This window comes from Saccopteryx bilineata, chromosome 4 (assembly GCF_036850765.1).
Source record: "Saccopteryx bilineata isolate mSacBil1 chromosome 4, mSacBil1_pri_phased_curated, whole genome shotgun sequence".
Classification (NCBI taxonomy): Eukaryota; Metazoa; Chordata; class Mammalia; order Chiroptera; family Emballonuridae; genus Saccopteryx; species Saccopteryx bilineata.
In genome coordinates, this window is record NC_089493.1 from 181,272,686 (window position 1) to 181,292,670 (window position 19,985).

At 43.4% G+C, this 19,985-nt stretch overlaps 2 protein-coding genes across 4 annotated transcripts in view; one reads left to right on the forward strand and one right to left on the reverse strand.

Annotated features, from left to right (window-relative positions):
• The window catches only part of CLINT1 (clathrin interactor 1), a 58,620-nt gene extending 52,257 nt beyond the window's left edge, over positions 1-6,363 (reverse strand). For all 3 annotated transcript variants that reach the window (XM_066273152.1, XM_066273151.1, XM_066273150.1), the window contains exon 1: positions 6,147-6,363. In XM_066273152.1, coding sequence (XP_066129249.1) covers positions 6,147-6,187 — 41 coding nt within the window. In that variant the 5' untranslated portion in view covers positions 6,188-6,363. The remainder of the gene's footprint in view (positions 1-6,146) is intronic.
• Positions 1-19,985, forward strand: part of LSM11 (LSM11, U7 small nuclear RNA associated) — a 152,765-nt gene that overhangs the window by 89,566 nt on the left and 43,214 nt on the right. The window lies entirely within an intron of this gene.

Here is a 19,985-nt window from a genome sequence, read left to right on the forward strand (position 1 = left end):
ACAATTTCAATCCAGTTCTGATCTCTGAATCACAAACCACTTCCCAGATCCACTGAATACCACCTGCCTATGTACAGTAGAGAGTGTGTGTGGCTAGCAAATCACTATTAAAATACATATATGGATAAATGCACAATTAGGCTAAACAAGGAAAGCTCATATGAAGTGCACCTTAAAAATAATAAAATAAACAATTAAATATGTTGTCCCGGAATGTTAAGTAATGTCAGTTGAGACCAAAAGAGTTAACTCTGTACATAAGACCTATGTACTCTGAATCTATGAAGTACTTTTGCTCTCCAAAAACTGGAACCTAAATTTGATCAAATTTACAAGAAATATAGAAATTAGAGAAACATTTAAATAACCCACTGGGGGTTCAATTAGCAAAATCCAGACTGAGCAAAATGCAAATAACCATGTTTCTTCAACAAAGAAATTGCAAGGTAGAATGAAAGTTGAAGTTGAACCTCTAGATTAAGAGAATCAACAGATAAAATCCACTATCCAAAAACATCAAAAAGGAATTATGAAACAATTGAGAAATGAACACTGACTGGACATTTGATCTTAGGTAATCATCATTTTTAAAGATTTTATAATAGTATTGTGGTTATGATTTTTTTAAAATGATTCATTACCTTAGAGATTGACATATTTAAATTATATGGTATCTGGGATTTACTTCAGAATAATATGGAGTGGGGGGTAAGTAGAAGTACAGATAAAGCAAGATTGGCCAAATTGTTGAAACGATTCATGTGTACATAGTTTTTTTTTATTATATTTGAAATTTTGCATAATAAAAAAACGTATAAATTCCAACTAGAGCCCTGGCCGGTTGGCTCAGCGGTAGAGCGTCGGCCTAGCGTGCGGAGGACCCGGGTTCGATTCCCGGCCAGGGCACACAGGAGAAGCGCCCATTTGCTTCTCCACCCCTCCGCCGCGCTTTCCCTCTCTGTCTCTCTCTTCCCCTCCCGCAGCCAAGGCTCCATTGGAGCAAAGATGGCCCGGGCGCTGGGGATGGCTCTGTGGCCTCTGCCCCAGGCGCTAGAGTGGCTCTGGTCGCAACATGGCGACGCCCAGGATGGGCACAGCATCGCCCCCTGGTGGGCAGAGCGTTGCCCCTGGTGGGCGTGCTGGGTGGATCCCGGTCGGGCGCATGCGGGAGTCTGACTGTCTCTCCCTGTTTCCAGCTTCAGAAAAATGGAAAAAAAAAAAAAAAAAATTCCAACTAGATATAAAGTCTAGATATAAATATAAAAGACAAAACAATAAAATGTCTTCAAGATTATAAAAAGTTATGAAGTTGCCTATACTCTTCTTAAAGGAACTATTAAACATTGGAAATAAGTAAGAAAATAACATAAGAGCATAGAAAAAGTTTCAACTGTGAAAACTAGGAGTCCTAGTAAGTAGTACTTAAGGGGCCCAAGTACTTTTAGTGGATGTATCAGTAAACATGAAAAACTACTTGTAAAATAAAATAAAGGGTTCAGGAAAACATGAGGCAGTTAAGTGCTTTTTAAAAGCATCTTGACTAAATAGATTAATTTAAACTACAGAAAATCACCCCTAAGAAATACTGGCAGGAGATAAATTCATCTTTCTTTGGAATTAAATTCTTATTATCTACTTCCTTCCAGTTACTAGAAGAGAGGAAGGATAATTAATTTTTGTTTTAGCAGTAACAATTATTTACCACTGGTTCAAAGAAAAGTTGAATGGGAAGACTAGAAAGCTTACATTCAACTTCGCTTTCAAATTCTAAGAAGCAAACTGAACAGAGATTTATTGGTAAGATAGGAAAATTAAGAGAGAAAACAGAAAGAAAAGCTAAACCAATGATTGGTTCAAGGTGTCACATATTTGTAGTGGCTAGTTTCTTTAAGGCAGATATTTTACATTGCAAGTTCAGAAAGTACTGTACTAATCCAATAATTAATAACTACATTTATACAATCTGTTGAAATAATTGAATTAAGTATTTTCTATAAAAGCAAAATGGTCTCTCTCTGGGGTCAGCCTGATTAGAACAGTAGTTTTACAACTCTGTTACATTATCTCACATTTAGGAACTAAAAACATGCACGTAACACCAACAAAAATCAACTTACTGGGGAGGAGGAATACAATTTATGCATGAGAGAATAGCTTAAAATGAACTATCTTAGGACCTTGGCCAGCGCTTTTTCTATCATTATCACGAAAAGAAAGGAGCCACTGATGAAATAGATTCACCATTAATATCACTCTCTGAAATGAAAGAGAAGGATTAGCCTGCCTTGAACAATAAGTAACAGTTTCAATTTACCATTACCATGGTAAATTGGTATTGACAATTTGGAGAAGAAATGTAACGGAACTACAGCAATTTTCAATTTATATCATGTATAGCAGTGGTCCCCAACCTTTTTTTGGGCCACGGACCGGTTTAATATAAAAAATATTTTCATGGACTGGCCTTTAGGGTGGGATGGATAAATGTATCACGTGACCGAGACAAGCGTCAAGAGTGAGTCTTAGACGAATGTAACAGAGGGAATCTGGTCATTTTTTAAAAATAAAACCTTGTTCAGACTTAAATATAAATAAAACAGAAATAATGTAAGTTATTTATTCTTTCTCTTTGGACTGGTACCAAAAGGCCCACGGACTGGTACTGGTCCACGGCCCAGGGGTTGGGGACCACTAATGTATAGCATGACAAAATAAAACAGTATCCAATTTTATTACAGTTTCAAATAAAGGGGAGCAAGTCATAGGATGGCAACAGTCAAGCTAGTCCTCCTCGGTGGGAGTGGTGCCACTTATCCTTTCCTGCCACAGCTGCCTTCTGTGCAACTTGAGCACAAGAGGGAGGAAGCGGGTACTCTCAAGCTCTGGCTGACCTATCTATGGCTTTATCTGCTTTTCCTCAGTTCCACAGTGTTCTGCAAGACAGAGTTATTTAACACAAGGAGGTGCCACAATGTTTAGGGGAAAACATTTCCCCACCCCCACAAGTCTTAAGGGTCTCAAAAGCCAGTATTTGAAAAACAGCATTATACTTAAGAATGCTACCATACTGCATCGAACAGTAACTCCAGGGAAGACATTTTGAAAAAGTGCATTTTTCTTTCTGAAAATGTACCTCACTAGGTAGGGATATACACTAAATAAAAGTGGTTTTCCTGAGTCATGGGTTGCACTTATTTACTGCATAAAGCATTTAAATATAACATTTATTGATTTTTAAACTGTCCTTTTGTAGCCAAAACTGTCTCTGGACGATAATGACTTTCTAAAATTTATCTGCTATTATGAAATACTAGTTCCAATTTTTTCCCCAGATGGAAATTCATGTCTCCAAATACCCAGCAAAATTTTAAAAAGTCTTACTCTAGCCCAATCCCTCATTTTACAGAGCAGGGAACCCAGGTCTGGAGATTCATGTGATTCTGCCTCAAATCACGGATATGGCTATCTAAAAGGCAGTGTCAGAATCTGAACCGAAGTCCCCAAAGCCCCAAACGAATGCCCTTTCTATCATATAGGCCCTCATTCTACTAATCTAAACTCTCAGAGCTGTCCTTAACACTTGTTTCCTCATTTGCAAGTTCCCTGCCCACCTTATCCCCTTGATAATCAGAGCAGCCATTCTAGGGACCCACTGCACCTCCATTTAGGTAAGGTGAACAGTCTAGCTGGACCCAGTACCACAGGTACTGGTTCTTTAAGATGCTTACATTTCTGGGTCAGAATTTCTCTTGTGCCAGTGAAAGATGAAATTAAATCCTGAGTATTCATCAATACAATAACCTCATTTTCTAATTTTAATATGATGTGTCTGTCACCCTCAAAAGCTTTCAAAAGTCCTTGGTGGCAACATTCGTACAAGATCTTGAATAACTTGGTTCAAGTCTCTATTTTAATTGGGCAGTACAAAGGTAGAAATTATTTTTAATTTTTTTATTTTTATTTTTCCGAAGCCAGAAATGGGGAGGCAGTCACACACACTCCCGCATGCGCCCAACCGGGATCCACCCGGCATGCCCACCAGGGGGCGATGCTCTGCCCATCTGGGGCGTCGCTCTGTTGCGACCAGAGCCAGTCTAGCGCCTGAGGCAGAGGCCATGGAGCCATCCTCAGCATCCGGGCCAACTTTGCTCCAATGGAGCCTCGGCTGCAGGAGGGGAAGAGAGAGACAGAGAGGAAGGAGAGGGGGAGGGGTGGAGAAGCAGATGGGCGCTTCTCCAAGTGTGCCCTGGCCGGGAATCGAACCTGGGACTCCTGCACGCCAGGCTGATGCTCTACCACTGAGCAAACCAGCCAGAGCCGGTAGAAATTATTTTTTAATAACAGCTCTTCTATTAGATGACTTGATACCGACTTATGTGGCAAATTTAACCTCAAACACTAGAAGATTAGCAACATAGGTGATAAAGACAACGAATGAAATGAACACCAGCAGCAGGAATACTGCCTTGATCTATCTCCTGAAAAATGTACAGCCTCTTCAAATTTTTTGAATACCACAAATTTAGTCCTCTGAGATAACAAGGTATTTATTAGTGGTTTTCTTCTGTCCAGCTTAGAAACTTTTGGACTTTTAAAACTATTTAAGATAGTACCCTAGTCTTTATACCATATGTGAAAAACCATATGAACCAATGAACCTGGATCTGGAAAAGAAACAAGATTTTATTTTATCTTTGGAAAGCAAAAGCAGAGTAAACAGTAGCAAAATAAGCCCAAAATAAATGTGTGGGGGCTTAATGGTCAAATGAATAGTTGATAAAGGAAAATTATTAAAGCAAATCACTTTTCAAACACGGGGCTTTTCTTTTAATGAAGTTTATCTCACTCTCAATGCAAAAGAGTTGCTATAGTTATCAAAACTATACTGACCTAAACATACTATATTATCTAGGCTCTTTGTCTTTAATTCTAGCATTCTAAGGCAGGCATCTATCATTATTTTTACACTGCACCTGAGAACACTGGGGCACTCTGAGGTGATTAACCTGTCACGACTATAGTGCTTGAACCAGTTCTTGAAACATACGCTCCTTAGGTGCTCCACTGCTTTCTTGGTAGCACAGAAAATTTGAAAATTCGGTCAAACTCTAAGGTCCATCTGATGTATTCAAGCCAGTGTGAATTAGTTTTTCTGGTGTTAAGAACGTCTTAACGGTTTGCCATTTTACTTCCTAATTTTAGGTGGGATGGGTGGCACACATGAACTGTTTCTGTCACCACACTTATTGCATACTTAAGAAAACCCAAAGGAAGAGATTGGTTAAATTCTTAAACTTTATTTCCTCCCTAGAAGACCTTTCCCACTGTTATATCAGATATAACCAATTTAAGTGTTCAAATTTCCCTAGCGTAGTAAGATACTAAAGTTACCACTTAAGTCTTAAAAAGGAAATCAACTACACATAAGTCATTTTACCTGTGAGGGAAGTTAAAAGCAGATGAACAGGATATAGACCTAGGTTGTTTTCTTCTTTAGGGGAAATTTCTTAATGAGTTATTAATTAAACTGAATGAAACAGAGGCCCTCCAAAAATGAAGGTGTAGGAAAAGGAAACAGGAAAAAAATCACAAAGCAAAGGATGAGTCTCGTCTTGGGTAACTTCAGCCTGACCGCGATGGCCACTTGTTACACTAGCACCCACTCCAACACTTCAGGTTCATCAGGAATTTAAAGAAACCCAGTAAGCTAAAGGATCCGTTCCGACCAGACTTAAGGTCTCTGCACCACACCCCGAGGGACACTGCGTCCCCCACCCTCCAGACTCCGCTGCTGCCCAAGAGGCAAATCACACAGCCTGGGGCCAAGACAGTCCTACGCCAGGGCAGCGACCCAGCGCTGGGCAACCCCGCCCCCTTCCCTGGCCAAGGGTTTGTGCCTAGGGGGTGGAGGCTGAACAGTGAGGAGGCCTGGTCCGGGGCGAAGGGAGCCAAGAGGATGTATGAACCGAGGAACAGTCCCTTCCCAGCCTCGCCGATCGGGGCCAGGAAGAGAGCCGGCCGCCGCCATGATGGGCTGGCTGGGCCGGGGGGCGTGACGGGGGCCGTCCCTTGCGCGGGGCCAACTCCCCGAACCCCCTCTCCCCTCCCCCGCGAGGGCCCTGCCACAACTGTCCCCCGATACTCACGCTTTGTCCACCAGCTCCCGCACCTTCCACATGTTCAACATGGTGCCCCGCGCGGGTCGGGCCGCTGCCACCCTCTCCCGCTCCCCACGGACCCGGAACACTTCCGCGCCGGGGCAGATCCAGGCCGGGTCCCCGCTGCTGCCCGACGCCTCGATCTCCCCCAGTCGGCTCCTTCTCTAGCCACGGCCGCGGCGCCGCCAGTGACACGTCGAGACGTGGGGGCAGAGGCGCTGCGTGGAGCGGAAGTGCCCGACGTGCCTCCCGCTGCGCGCGGGGCACGCCGGAACTAGTAGTTCTCTGCGCGCCGCGCGGGCGGTTTAAACCAAGAATTGGCGTGTTAAGTAAGGTTAGCGTGATTTCTCTCCAACTGTCCGTATCCCCCGTCCTTCTCCCTATCTCGCCAATCGACAGCACCAGAAATTGGGGGTGCGACCCAGCAGCCTGTGCGTTAATATATCCTCTATGTTTAAGTTGCAGAACCACAGGTTCAAACATGAAGTATTGCTGTTATTAATAATGATTATAGTGGCCTGACCTGTGGTGGCACAGTGTGTAGCAGGCTTCCCCAAACTACGGCCCCCTGAGGCCATTTATCCGGCCCCCCCACCACACTTCCAGAAGGGGCACCTCTTTCATTGGTGGTCAGTATGTGGCGGCCCTCCAATGGTCTTAGGGACAGTGAACTGGTCCCCTGTGTAAAAAGTTTGGGGACCCCTGGACCTGGAACGCTGAAGTTGCCGGTTCAAAACTCTGGGCTTACCTGGTCAAGGCACATGTGGGACTTGATGCTTCCTGGCCCCCCCCCCCTCCGTCTCTTTCTCTCCCTTCTCTAAAATGAATAAATAAAATCTTTAAAAAAAAACGATCATAGGGAAGTGTGAGTGGTATATGTATTCCTCACTGACAGGGCAGCACTGTATTCGGTTCCAAGTGTCCGAATAGTTTCCATCTTGGTAGATTGAAAAGGTTGTATTCTAAAACCATTCCATTCTAATTCTGAGATGTGGTGATTTCATTTTTAGACAGCTACCTCTGATATTCTTGTTAGATCCATTATTATAAAGCTTAGAAACTCAGTTTACACTCATGGCAAATGGTAGAAAGCACTATGACATGCTTGAGAACTTGGCAGGTTTATATTCTTAAGCACAACTGTACACACTGGATTCAGTGTTTTATTGCAATACATTTCATTTTTCACTTCCTCATTTTTGACAATGTTCATCTTAATTATTTATTTTTACTCAACCATTGATTTTACAGAGACAGACAGAGGAAAGGAGAAAGAGAGAGAAGCATTCGTTTGTTGTTTCACTTAGCTGTGCATTCATTGATTGTATATGGCCTGACCAGGTATTGAACCTGCAACCTTGGTGTTTCAGAATGTTGGGCGGATAAAATGTATTATGCTCACTTTGTTAAAGATGCCGTTGCCCAGGTGATATTAATGTGTGTTGGGGGCAGGCAGGATCATTGTAGCCTGGGGCTTGGTTTTGGGATTAAGCCTTTCCCACCCTTTTTGATGTGGGGTGGTACAATCCAATCATGCCTCAGAGAAGTGACTTTGTATTAGAGACTTCCCTATTTTGTATATTGGATTAGAGGTTGTGAAGCTACACTATAAAATAGGGGTAGAACAGGAACTTGCGCTCTTGGTTCCTGAGATTAGCAAGAGAGAGCAGAGGAGAGCAGAGAAAGGCCACGTGGAGAAGGCCAGAAGAAGCAGCCAAGATGGTGCAATGCTCAGTGAGATGCCAGTTTGTGTAGAGTTTGTATCTGGGATAAGGAAGGAGATGAGGAACAGAGGTGAATAAGTCTGGTGAGCTAGAAACCTTTGATTCTAGGAAACTCGGATAAATCAGTAGCTTTGTGAGCACTGAATGTGACTGGGTTTTGGAGCCCAGTGTGTATTTTTACTTGCCCGCCGGGTGCAAGCTAGAATTAAAGATGACAGCCCATCAGTTTTTGGCTCCGTTGTTTCTTTACCGACTGTCCAAATCCAATGCAAACCTGCATGGGCTGGGCTGCTCTGATGGTGGCCCTGGCCTTGGCTTCTGGCTTTACACAGAAGAACTCACTAACTGACTGAGCTAACTGGCCAGGGCAACGATGTTCATCTCAAAGCTGTAAACAATCTTAAAAAGTTCATTTGGTCCAATTGCTTAATTTTTACAGTTCTTTTCATTCTACAAATATTTATTAAGCATCTTCTATGTTCCAGGAGTGAGGAATACAGCCTGGGATAAGACAGAGAAGGCCCCGTCTCTCTTGTGTCTTAAAGGTCTTTGGAGGAAACAAAATAATCAAGGAAAGATTTAAGACAAATCAGATAGAAAGTGCTTGAAAAAGACAGGTGATAATGTTACAGAGAATGACTTTAGAGGAAAATAACATTAGGGTATATTTAGTGCATCGTTGAGAACATTATATTTAAGCTGAAATTTGAATGACAGAAAGGAACTGGCCATTAAAAAAAAAAGATATGCAATGAAAGAATTCCTAGTGAAAGGAACAAAGTCTGATTCACAAAGGAGAAGTGAAGTGCTGCATCAGAAAGCTAGGTAACAAGGATCCCAAATCAAGAACCCAGAACCTCTGACCCCTGGTTCCTCAGGTCAAGTCCCCTGTTCTTGTTGCATCCACTTAATTCCTGAAAGCTGCTTTGAAAAGGGTTTCAATAAGGCTTTGGGATAAAGGCCTGAGAGAAAAGCAAGTTGAAAGAATTTCCAGACAGAAAAGCACGAAAAGCAGAAATCTGGACAAAGCTATCTCAGAGCTTTGTCAAGGTAGGACTGCTTGACAAAGGCAGACTTGAAGTGAGTTGGAGAGGTGGGTGGGAGGGGCAGGTAAAGATGAGCCGAGATAAGGAAAGAAACTGGACTTTCAGATGAAAAGTTTGTGTTTCCTGTTCAAAGGACCGAGAAGCCCAAGATTCAAAGGATAGAATGTGGCAGGAGGAGATAAGAGAGACTACTTTGCATAAATAAGAGCTCAGCAAGTTAACTTACAAACAAACGGGTCCAGGGTGCACCAGCAGAATGGGCAGGGCTTAAAAATAACCACCTTCCCAGCTCTGGGCCTATTTGCTCGTTCTTAGCAATTCACAGTCAGCAACACCAGATTTACCCAGAGAGTACAGTGTTCATTGTCTACTTTGCTTGCCCATCACCAAGTTTGGAAGTGTCTAGACCTGTGGTGTTTTCACAGTTGTCCAGGGTCATCTAGCATGTAACACCAAAAAACCTGTCTGTCCACCTTTGATTCAAGAAAGCTCCTAATGGACTCAGAAGAAACAAAGAAAGATTGTTAAAAAGTGGTCACAAAGACTTAATCACTTGCATGTCAGCAAAGTGTTCCATTTTTAAAAACTTTTTATCTTGTAAGTTTGGGAGCAGTTTCTTTAGTAACTTCCCTGTGGCAATTTAAATGTGTCCGAGGTAGAAATATAAATGAAAAAAGGTCTCCCCCATCCTTCTCCAGGAAAACATACAGTATTTTCCAGTATATGAGCTGACACTTTGAGTGAGGCCAACCTACACAAGTTTTGGCTGCACCAGCTGTGTTATTTATATACGAGGGGCAGTTACAGACACTGACTGTGGATCTCATGTGGTTGGCCCCTTCGTGTTGCCTTCGGAGGAGTGTAACTCGTGGTGCACAGGTGTGGCAGCCCTGGGGAGGCACCAGCCAAATCTGTCTTTGAGAGAACCAGTGTGAGGGGTGTGGATGGCCAACAGGTTCCAGCAGCCACTCCTTGGGGATCAGCCACAGCGCTAGCGCCGAGGCCATGCTCACAGTGGGCTACTCCCAGGCAACGAGCCGGCAAGATGTGCTGGGGCTGGGCCGTTTCTGCCCAAGGCTGGACTCACCTATTAGGCAAGCAGTGCCCTGGTCTGCCCATCAACCTGCCCAGATTGCCACAGAGCGCCCCTTCAGTCAGAGGCACCCCCCACACTCGTCCTGCCTTCCCTCTCTCCCTTGACAGGTGTCGGACTTCCTTGTGCTCTGAGGCTCTCCCCACCTAGTCCTGTCCCCTTTCCCCACATTTCTTCATAGGTGTTTCCCTCAGTAAATCTCTCGCACTTCCCAGTCTGTCTTGGCTTCTGCTTCCTGCAGTACCCACGCCGGCACAGCAGGCAAGCAGTTGTACCTTGGTTTCAGTACTCAGCTAAATGATTCTTGTTTTTTTTATCACACTTGACTGCTCCTCTTGCTAACCTAAAAATAAAAAGGGCTTTTCAAAGTGAAAGGCAAACAAGTGTTTATTTGAGATCAAAGAATAGCTAGTTGGGAATCATTTATTCAGGCAGAAGTCCAAATAATGTTCTGAGTAGGAGACAAAGGGACTGGGTATTTATAAGAAGGGTAAAGGGAACAATTATATCAATAGAAGGAAGCCATTTCTACGGGTGCACATAAGAGAACAGCGATGTTAATTCTAAACATTGTTTTAAATTTTCAGCCCAGTAGTCACAATAACTGCTTTCCTGTTAGCTTGGCAAGTGGTTCTTTGGGAAACAAGGTTGCTTAGGCCCAGCTCAAAGGTTATTTTTGCCCTGTTTTTAACATTCCAGGGTTTGAGATGTAACACGTGCCAGGCAGTTCCCCCAGCATGGCAGCTCTGGCTCCATTTATGTGGTTGTTTATATTCTCTAAAAGTTAGGACACTCAGGTTTTAAACCATAATTAGAGGGCTGCCACAGAACCACGCAGATTACCTATTACATGACCCTGGAAGAACCGTTTATGTGGACTACCATGAACTGCCAGACAGCCTCCAAGAGGAAGTAGAAGGTGGCGGTTCAAGAGTGCAGATTCTGAACTCAGACCAACCCGGTCCCAAATCCTACCTCTGCTGTTCAGTAGCTCGGTCGTTCTGGGAAAGTTCTTTAAACTGGCAGAGCTTAGTGGTGGTGAACGAGGACTCTGCGGCCAGGTTCTGGGTTTGTATTTTATTTGTGCCCCTTGCTAGTTGCATGACCCTGGGGAAATTATTCAGCATCTCTGTGGCTTAGTTTCCTCACCACAATGGAAGATACTAGAAACCTACCTTAAAGGCTTTTTCAGACAATTAAAGGTAATGCTTTTTAAAAAGCTTGAAACAGTACCTAACACAAAATAAAAACTCAGTAAATGGTAGTGATGCTGTTACTACTACTATCACTACTCCTAGTAATAATAGTAATTGTATCTATGTAAAATTTATTCAATACTCAGCAAGTATTTAGTACGCTCTTACTATGTTCCAGGTAATATGCTAGATGGTAGATATACATGTATAGATGATATTTACAATTTATAGATATATAGATAACAAACAAGTGAATAGGTATAGTAAACATAGTAGACTCAAAGCGATATGCTGAGGATTAAATGAAATAATTTCTATAACTCACTTCACATTGTGTCCTGCATGTAGTAAATGCTCACTAAGTTCTATGTTATTATTAATAGTAAACCTCTTATGTCGATCTTATTCTTTTCCTTGTAAACTGAGAGGTTTTTTTTTTTTATCAGAGTACCTTAACCTTGCCATACATCAGAAATTATTGAACACTCTTAAAAATTTCAGATGGTTTTGTGCTAGTCCTTGAGCTTCTGATTCAATAGGTGTATTATCCGCTATATTTTTGGTTACAAGTGACAGAAATCAAATCTAGCCTTAAGTAGAGCAAGGAAGTTGGTTGACAAAGGGGAATACAAGAGTTCAGAGATACAATTGTACTCAGGAACATAGCAAATGTTGTTGGAAATTTCCAATTCTTTTTTTTTTTTTTTTTTTTTGTATTTTTCTGAAGTTAGAAGCGGGGAGCCAGTCAGACAGACTCCCACATGTGCCCGGCTGGGATCCACCCGGCATGCCCACCAGGGGGTGATGCTCTGCCCATTTGGGGCATCACTCAATTGCGGCCAGAGCCATTCTAGTACCTGAGATGGAGGCAATGGAGCCATCCTTAGCACCTGGGCCAACTTTGCTGCAGTGGAGCCTTGACTGCTGGAGGGGAAGAGAAAGACAGAGAGGAAGGAGAAGGGGAAGGGTGAAGAAGCAGATGGACTCCTCTCCTATGTGCCCTGGCTGGGAATCGAACCCAGGACCTCCACATGCCGGGTCGATGCTCTACCGCTGAGCCAGCTGGCATGGAAATTTCCAATTCTTATTTGTCTTTATTGCAGACATAGCTTTCTCCCAGCTGTCAGGTAATAGGGCCACCACTATGTGGGGATTAGGTACCATTTTTCCTATTAGACGACCAAGTACTTTGTCTCCCCCCCCCACCCTCAGCTGAATATCTCAGGGAATGGCTCTGGTTGGCCCAGTTTTGACCCTTTGCCTACGTATGGGTCAGTCACTTGTAGGGAGACATGTATTACAGATTTGGGAGCTTTAGGAGACTCACATGGAGTGGGAAAGACAGATTCTCTGAAGAAACTTGGAAGAAAGCCACACCCCTGCAAACCAAAAAAAAAAAAACAAAAACAAAAAAAACAACCGTTGTTTCCTCCTATAGGTCTAAGAGGAATCTGTATTTAAAAAAAAAACCTCTGATGTGATTTTGCCAGGGTTGGGGATGCCCTGGATTGATCGGCACACGGTCCTTTTTGCTCTGACACCATCCTTTTTACTTTTAAGGTCTTAATTCCACAAAAGTTGGGTTGAAGAGAGCAAAAGGGAAACGATTAGCATGGAGGTTGCATCACTGAGCAGCAGGTGAGCCGGTAAAGCGGCAGCGCCCGGCCCTCACCGACTGTTCTGCTGACAGGGGGCTCCTCTCCGCGGACTTAGATCCCCTTTCAGGGCTGTGGGCGGGGCTCTGGTGAGCCTGTCCAGGCAGCCTGGTGGGTGCTCTGGAGGGCTAACGCATTGCAGTCCTTCTGCGAGAATGTGCAGGTGCTGCAGGAGGAGAGATGGAGGCCGAAGTGCTCTCGGAATCATCTCCCTGCCTCCTGGGATGCTCTGTCCTCCTCTCCCCTGGCCACAGGCAAGCCCAGCGTGCACGAGCTGCTCCTAGCGTCTAGACCCCTGAAACCTTGATTCACAGGAAGCCAACCGAGCAGCCAGGCGGTGTGTGATTGTGGGAACTGATCCTGCATTGTCAAGTCCGACTCAGGAGTGAATGGGGTGGATGTCAGGATGGGCTGGCTGGTTTCTGAGGTAGGGTCTTTCTGGATAAGGTCAGGTGTCTGGGAAAGCCTCAGGTGTCCAGAGTTCACACAGAGGCTCTGCTGGTGTTCGAATTCTATCAGTTCATTCAATGACTGTGCTCTAGAGGGAAAGCTCTCTGCAGTGGGCGTCAGGAGTCTGATAGACAGATCTCTGCTCTTTAATAAACACAATGAACTTGGCTAAAGACTTGGGGGTCAGTCAGCATGCTTTCCTGGTGGGAAGGAGTCAGTATTCCATGTTTATTGACATCTGCAATGTGCAGTGAGTTAATAGATGACTAAAATCTATTGTTACCCAAGAAGCTTATAGTCTAACATGGAAGATAGACATATAAGCAGACAAACAGGAACCACAGCATGATATTTAAGGAGGCAGTACAGTGCGGAGGAGATGTCAGAGCATGGGCTGTCTTGTCCTCAGACCTTGGTTCACACCTTGTAGCTGTATGACCTTGACTAGGTTGCTTGACCTCTCAGGCCTTTGCACCTTTGTTGAGAAAACAGGGCTGATAAGAAGAGTAGGGCTGTTGTGAGGAGTGAATGAGAGGCCATACACTAAAGGTCTAGCACAGTGCTTGCTATGTAACAGAGACTGATTGAATAAGATCCATTATCACTGCTAACCTGTTTGTGATGTCCAGAGCTCATGGGCAGTGTGGGAGGAGGTGCTAGAACAGGCGCATTAAATCTTTAAATAAATATGTATTTGGACACTTAGCCCACTGACAAGAAGTATTCTGTGAAAAACAGACACAATGCCAGTTCCCATGAAGTTGACAGTTTGAAGGAGGAGACGGATTTTAAACAAATGTCACCCTGATGAACCTAGCCTGGCAAATATGATGAATGCAGTGGAAGAAAAGAACGGGATGCTAGAGAGTGTGACAGTGGCGTTTCATTCAGGTCAGGGAGGGGCGAGGGCCAGGAAAAGCCACTCTGGGAAGGCGACATTTACGGTGAAGGTGGAAAGATCATTTCGGGTTAATGAGGTAGAGAGGGAAAGAACATTCCGGCTTGAGAGAGCAGCTTGGCCAAGGCCTGAGCTAGGCTGTAGCTCAGCATGTTCCAGGATGTGAGAGGAGGCCCGGTGACTCCAGGGGCGGGGGTGGGGGTGGGGGTGGGGGGTGGGGGTGGGGGGTGGGGGGTGAAACAGTCTCAGATGAGCCGGGGAGGCGAGCCTCGCTCTGTTCCCTCCTGAATCGAGGGACTCCATGACCTGCATTCTCCTGGCTTCTGGCTTCCTGCTGGGTTCAGTCAATGTTGTGAGGTGGCATTGGAAGGTGGAGGAGAGACAAGTCTTGCTGTTTCTTTCCCCTGTGTCCCTGCTTTGGGAACATGGTTCTGGCAGTAGCTGAGCCCCTCTGTGGCCACTGCGGTGTCAGCAGTCCGCCCTCCATAGCTTGGGCTCTCTCCACCCTGATGCTAAGCCCCCCAGGAGCTTGCCCCGCCATTGTCCGTTTCCTCCCGGGCCTGCGCTGCTGTGACCTGTCCCTTTGCTGTGCGCTCTTCAGCTCTACGCTGAGTGTGCCAGTGTTTGCTGCTGGGACCCTGACTGATGCAAGGAGTCCTACACCGTGGAGGGACTGGTATGTCAAGCTAAGGACGTGGCCTTTTAGATTTTTATCTGAAGTGCGACAAGAAGCTGCAATAATTGTGCTATAGTCACTTCCTTGTCACTTCGCCTTCCAGCTCGAGCCCCGTTCCTCTGCTCCCGTTACAGAAGGCTGCCTTCTCCACAGACAGGCTCCGCTTCGTGACTTCTCAAGCCTCAGCTGACTACTTCTTCCTTCTCCCGTCCAAGTACTAACCAGGCCCGACCCTGCTTAGCTTACGAGATCAGACAAGATCAGGCGCGTTCAGGGTGGTATGGCCGTAGACTACTTTTTCCTTCTCAAACTCCCTGCTCTCTTAGTCTGCATGATACCCCATCTTCCAGTCCTTCCAACATTTCTGCCCCTTCAGACACCCGTGTTCCCCTCCCAGGCTTGTAGATATTGAGGGGACTTCCTTTTCTCCTTCACTGTCAACCGTGATCAGCTTTCATCTGAAGAACTGCAAACACTTCCTAAACTCTTCCTCCAAGATCCTTCTGAATCATAAATGAGACCGTGTTACTGCTTGCACAAAATACTCCAGGGGCTTCCCTGGCACGTAGAACCCAAACGTGACCGATCAGGGGTCCATCCCTGATCCAAACAGTTGTCTCCCAGGAGAAAGGCCAGTACTGTGACTCTCCTGTGGGTTCAGACTCAAGGCCAGTTCTGAGAGAAAAGGGTGGTGGTGGGTCATTGCATAGTAGGGAACCCTAAAATCTCTCGCTGACAGCATGTGGTACTTTTAACAGTTAAAAATATAGATATATATGCCAGCCAACCTTCCCTAAGAAGAAGTCTTTGTGATGTTGACTGGATTTTTGTAGCATCTTGGACTTTTGGTTTAGATTTGGAATTGACCAAGGCTTGCTTATTTGTTTGTAAACCTTCCTGTGTGGTGAGGTTACTTCTGCTACTCTCTGGATGTGTTGATTTGACTACTTTCAGAACCGGCTCCTTTTTGCTTCTTTTTAGCGCTAAGTCCCTACTCTGGTGACACTTCGTTGTTATAGAAAAGGAGTGTCATGAGTTTTGCTTTGTTTTGTTTGCAAGTGGTTTCTGTCTGTGGAAGGTGCTTTTCCTGTGTGTTAGCAGTTCTCTTGAATTATCGCTTCAATCTACGGCTTCTGGTGGGTGATATCTAAATCTAGTTCCTCTTGGGAAAGTAGAACATTAGAATTTCCCTGTCTTCGATGAGTCACCCTGAAAAGTTAGTGGGTCGCTGAGTTGACCTGGGAAGTCAGCCTAACATCTGACAGGCCCAAATACCTACTGCCAGAGAAAAAGAAAGCAAGTATTATTATCTTTTAAAATACAGATGCGTTCCCTTTCTTCAAATTTAATTTCTCTGGAATGTTTTTGTTAGTTTTTTATTACAAAAGTAAAATATGTACATATATCCTCACATATATCTACCTTTTGACCCATAAATTCAAAATCTATGTCAGAATTCTTAGGCAAGAATGTTCATAGCACCTTTATTCACAATAGCCCAAATCTAGAAACAACCCAAATATCCATCAACAGGATGTGGTCAAGCAGATTTCATCATTTGAATGAAATATGTCCCAGCAACAAAAAGGAATGAAGTGGTAATATATATATGCAGCAACCTGGACAAATTCCATGGACATAATAGTGAACAAAAGAAGCCAGATACAAAAAGTTAGGACTCCATTTATGTATAATTCTAGAAGGGGAAAGATTACCCTAAGGTGAAATAAATTAGAACTGTTGTTGCCTGAGGTGGAAAGAGCTGTTAAAAGCTCAGTGTGTACTTTCCCACACTCTCTCTGTGCTCACACAAATATAAACAAATACACGTGCCCTTTTATAGGTTTGGTTTTAACAGCATGCTGTATGATGCTTGCTTTTTAAACTATCTGCTTAATAATATATCATGGGTAGCCCGCTATTTCACTAAATACAGATCTGACCCATTCTTTTTAATATCGGTGTAACTCCTTAATATAAATGTACCGTAATTTCTTGAATCGTTTTTCTTCTGATGGGTAGTCGGGTTGTTTAAACTTCTTGCTTTTGCTACTGCAAAGAGTGTTGCAATAAAATCCGTCTTTGTGTATCTATCTTTACATATGGTGTGTAGATGCTCAAAAGTGGGAACAGGGAAGGATATTGGTTTTTTCTTTAATTGGATATGGGCAGATTGTATACCAAAGAGATTATAGCAGTTCTCACTCTCCCCCAAGCAATCTATTGCAAAGCCCATTTTATCACATCCTCCCCAGCACTAGAAGCTATTGCTCTTTTGATTTTTTGCCCATTGGAGTCATAAAAATATGTTTCCTGAACTTCAAAGTACTTCAGAGGTAAACCGATGCTTTCATACTTCTCCCAAAGTCTCTTCGAACATGTCCCCCAGTTTTCAGTCCTGTTTCTTCTTGATCAGCGTGGCACACACCCCTCAAAACTGCACTTTCAGGTAAATTGGGAGATACCGGGCATGCATGGCAGGCAAGGAGCTAGTCTCATTTGTTTTTCTTCGACTTCAGTTACACAGAAGTCCCTATTATGTCATCCCCTACCGTAGCAGCCTGCTCATTGTCATTGTGATACCAACGAGAATCTGTGATTGTCTTCTTTATTTATTTACTTGTTGTATTAAAGCAGAACTCAAAGCAGAAAACAGAACTCGAAAGGATTTAAACCAAGAGAATGAAGTAAACTGACCATTGATGGAGGCAAGGTCAAGGTTAAAGATATTAATAAGGTTGTCGAGGCAACTGGGGCCAGCAGTGATGAGGAGCCGTGACCATCAGTTTCAATTGGGTATCATCTATTGTTGGGTAACAAACTGCCCCAAAACTCGGTAATTTGAAAGAAACAACCCCCATTTATTTGCTCACAATTCTTCCATTTGATCAGGGCCTGGCGGAAGTGGCTCGCCTCCACTCTGTACTACTCACACATGCCTCAGTCTGAAAAAACAGTGGGAGGAAATAGAATTTCCAATGAGATCTGGGGCGATGGAAGAAGGTCCCTCCTACCGGAGATGTAGTATTTGAAATCTACTGCCAGAATCCTGGCGCGGAGGCAGGGAGAGAACAGCAGGAGAAATACCCTGATCACTCTTTTCCTGCTGCCTGATCTCCTGCCGTTACCAGGGAGCCTAGGTGATGCAGTTCACAGAGGCCAGCCACTCCTCTCCCGAGTGCAAACCAGGTCAGAAAAGTCCATCAGATGGACTGCGGATGGGCTGACCATTAAAGAACCAGCATATATATTTTTTATTATCCATTTGCCATATAAGATTATAAGTGTCATGCAGGGAGGGGAGTGTCCATCCTAATCATGGCTGATTCCCTGGGCCTCGCAAGTGTCTGGCATATCCCAAGTGCTCAACAAAATGTGCTGAATTGAACTGAGTGTCATTCTCTGAGAACCAGTTATCAGCTTGACTTTCTTTCATTCTGATACCACAGAGGAAGCACCTGAAAGATGGCATGGTGAAGGTTAATGAGAATGAGACCAGCTTGGCCCTAAAGCCACAGTTTCACTTTCGGTCTAGTCATGGCTTAAAGCATGAATGCAAATTCTGTGGGGACGTTCATGGAGCGCTGCTAGAATACTTTAGAGACAATACTTTAGAGTCTGACCTCCCTGGTGATTTTCTGAGCATTGTTCTTTTCTTGCTTGGCTCCCTGATGATGGACTTAGGAGCACTGAATTAAATGACTTATTTGTTTCCCTTAATGTAGCACCTGTGAGAAGCTGGGGGTAATTCTTTTTTTTTTAATTGAGATATAATGCACACACCATAATATTTACTCTTTTATAGTGTTAATACATTGATATTTAGTATATTCATAAGATATGCAACCATCTCCCTAATTCCAGGACATTATCATCATCTCCCCCAAACCTGAATTTATTAGCAGTTGCTTTCCTTTCCTCTCTCCTCCTATCCCTGTGCAATCACTAATGTACTTTCTGTCTCTATGGACTTGCCTATTGTGGACATTTCATATAAATGGAATCACACAATATGTGGCATTTTGTGTCTGGCTTCTTACAGTAAGCATGATGTTTTCACGATTCGTGGATTTGTAGCACACAGCAGTCATTCATTTCTTTTTTATAGCTGAGTATTCCATTGTATGGATTTACCGTATTTTGTTTATCTACGCATCAGTTGATGTACATTTGAATGATGTACATTCCTTCTACCTTGTGACAACTTTGAATAATGCTGCGATGAACACTTGTGTACAAACTTTTATGTGGACAAATGTTTTCAATTCTCGAGTATATACCTAGGAATGAAATTACTGGGTTGTATGGTAATTAACTTTTTGAGAAACTGCCAGCATGTATTTATTCCAAGGTGGCTGCACCATTTTACATTTGGACTAGCAATGTATGAAGGATCCGATTTCTCCACATCCTTTTTTGTACTTAATCATAGCCATCCTAGTAGGTATAAAGTGGTATCTCATTGTGGTTTTGATTTGTATTTCTCTGAGGGTTAATGATGTTGGATATCTTTTTATGTGCTTGCAGTGTTTACTATTTGTGTATTTTTTTTTAGAATTATCTATTCAAATTCTTTGCCCATATTTTAATTGAATTGTCTCTATATTGTTAAGTTATAAGAGTTCTTTATATATTCTGGATAAAAGTCCCTTATCAGATATGTGATTTGCAAGTATTTTCTCCCATTCTGTGAGTTGTCTTTTCACTTTCTTGATGGTATCTTTTGAAGCACTTTTTGTTTTTTTAATTTAGATGAAGTTTGTCTATTTTTTGGTTATTTTTGCTTTTGGTGTTTTACCTAAGAAACTATTACTTAATCCAAGGTCATGATGATTTACTGCTATATTTTCTTCTAATATTTTTGTTGTTTCTGCTCTTACATTCAAATCTTTGATCCACTTTAAGTAAATTTTTGTATATGGTGTGAGATAGGGGCCCCACTTTATTCATTTCATATGGATATTTGATTTTCCCAGCATCATTTGTTAAAAAGATTTTTCTTAGCCCTGGCCAGGTAGCTCAAATGGTTAGAGCATCAAACCCACCAAGGTTGTGGGTTTGATCCCTGGTCAGGACACAAACAATAATC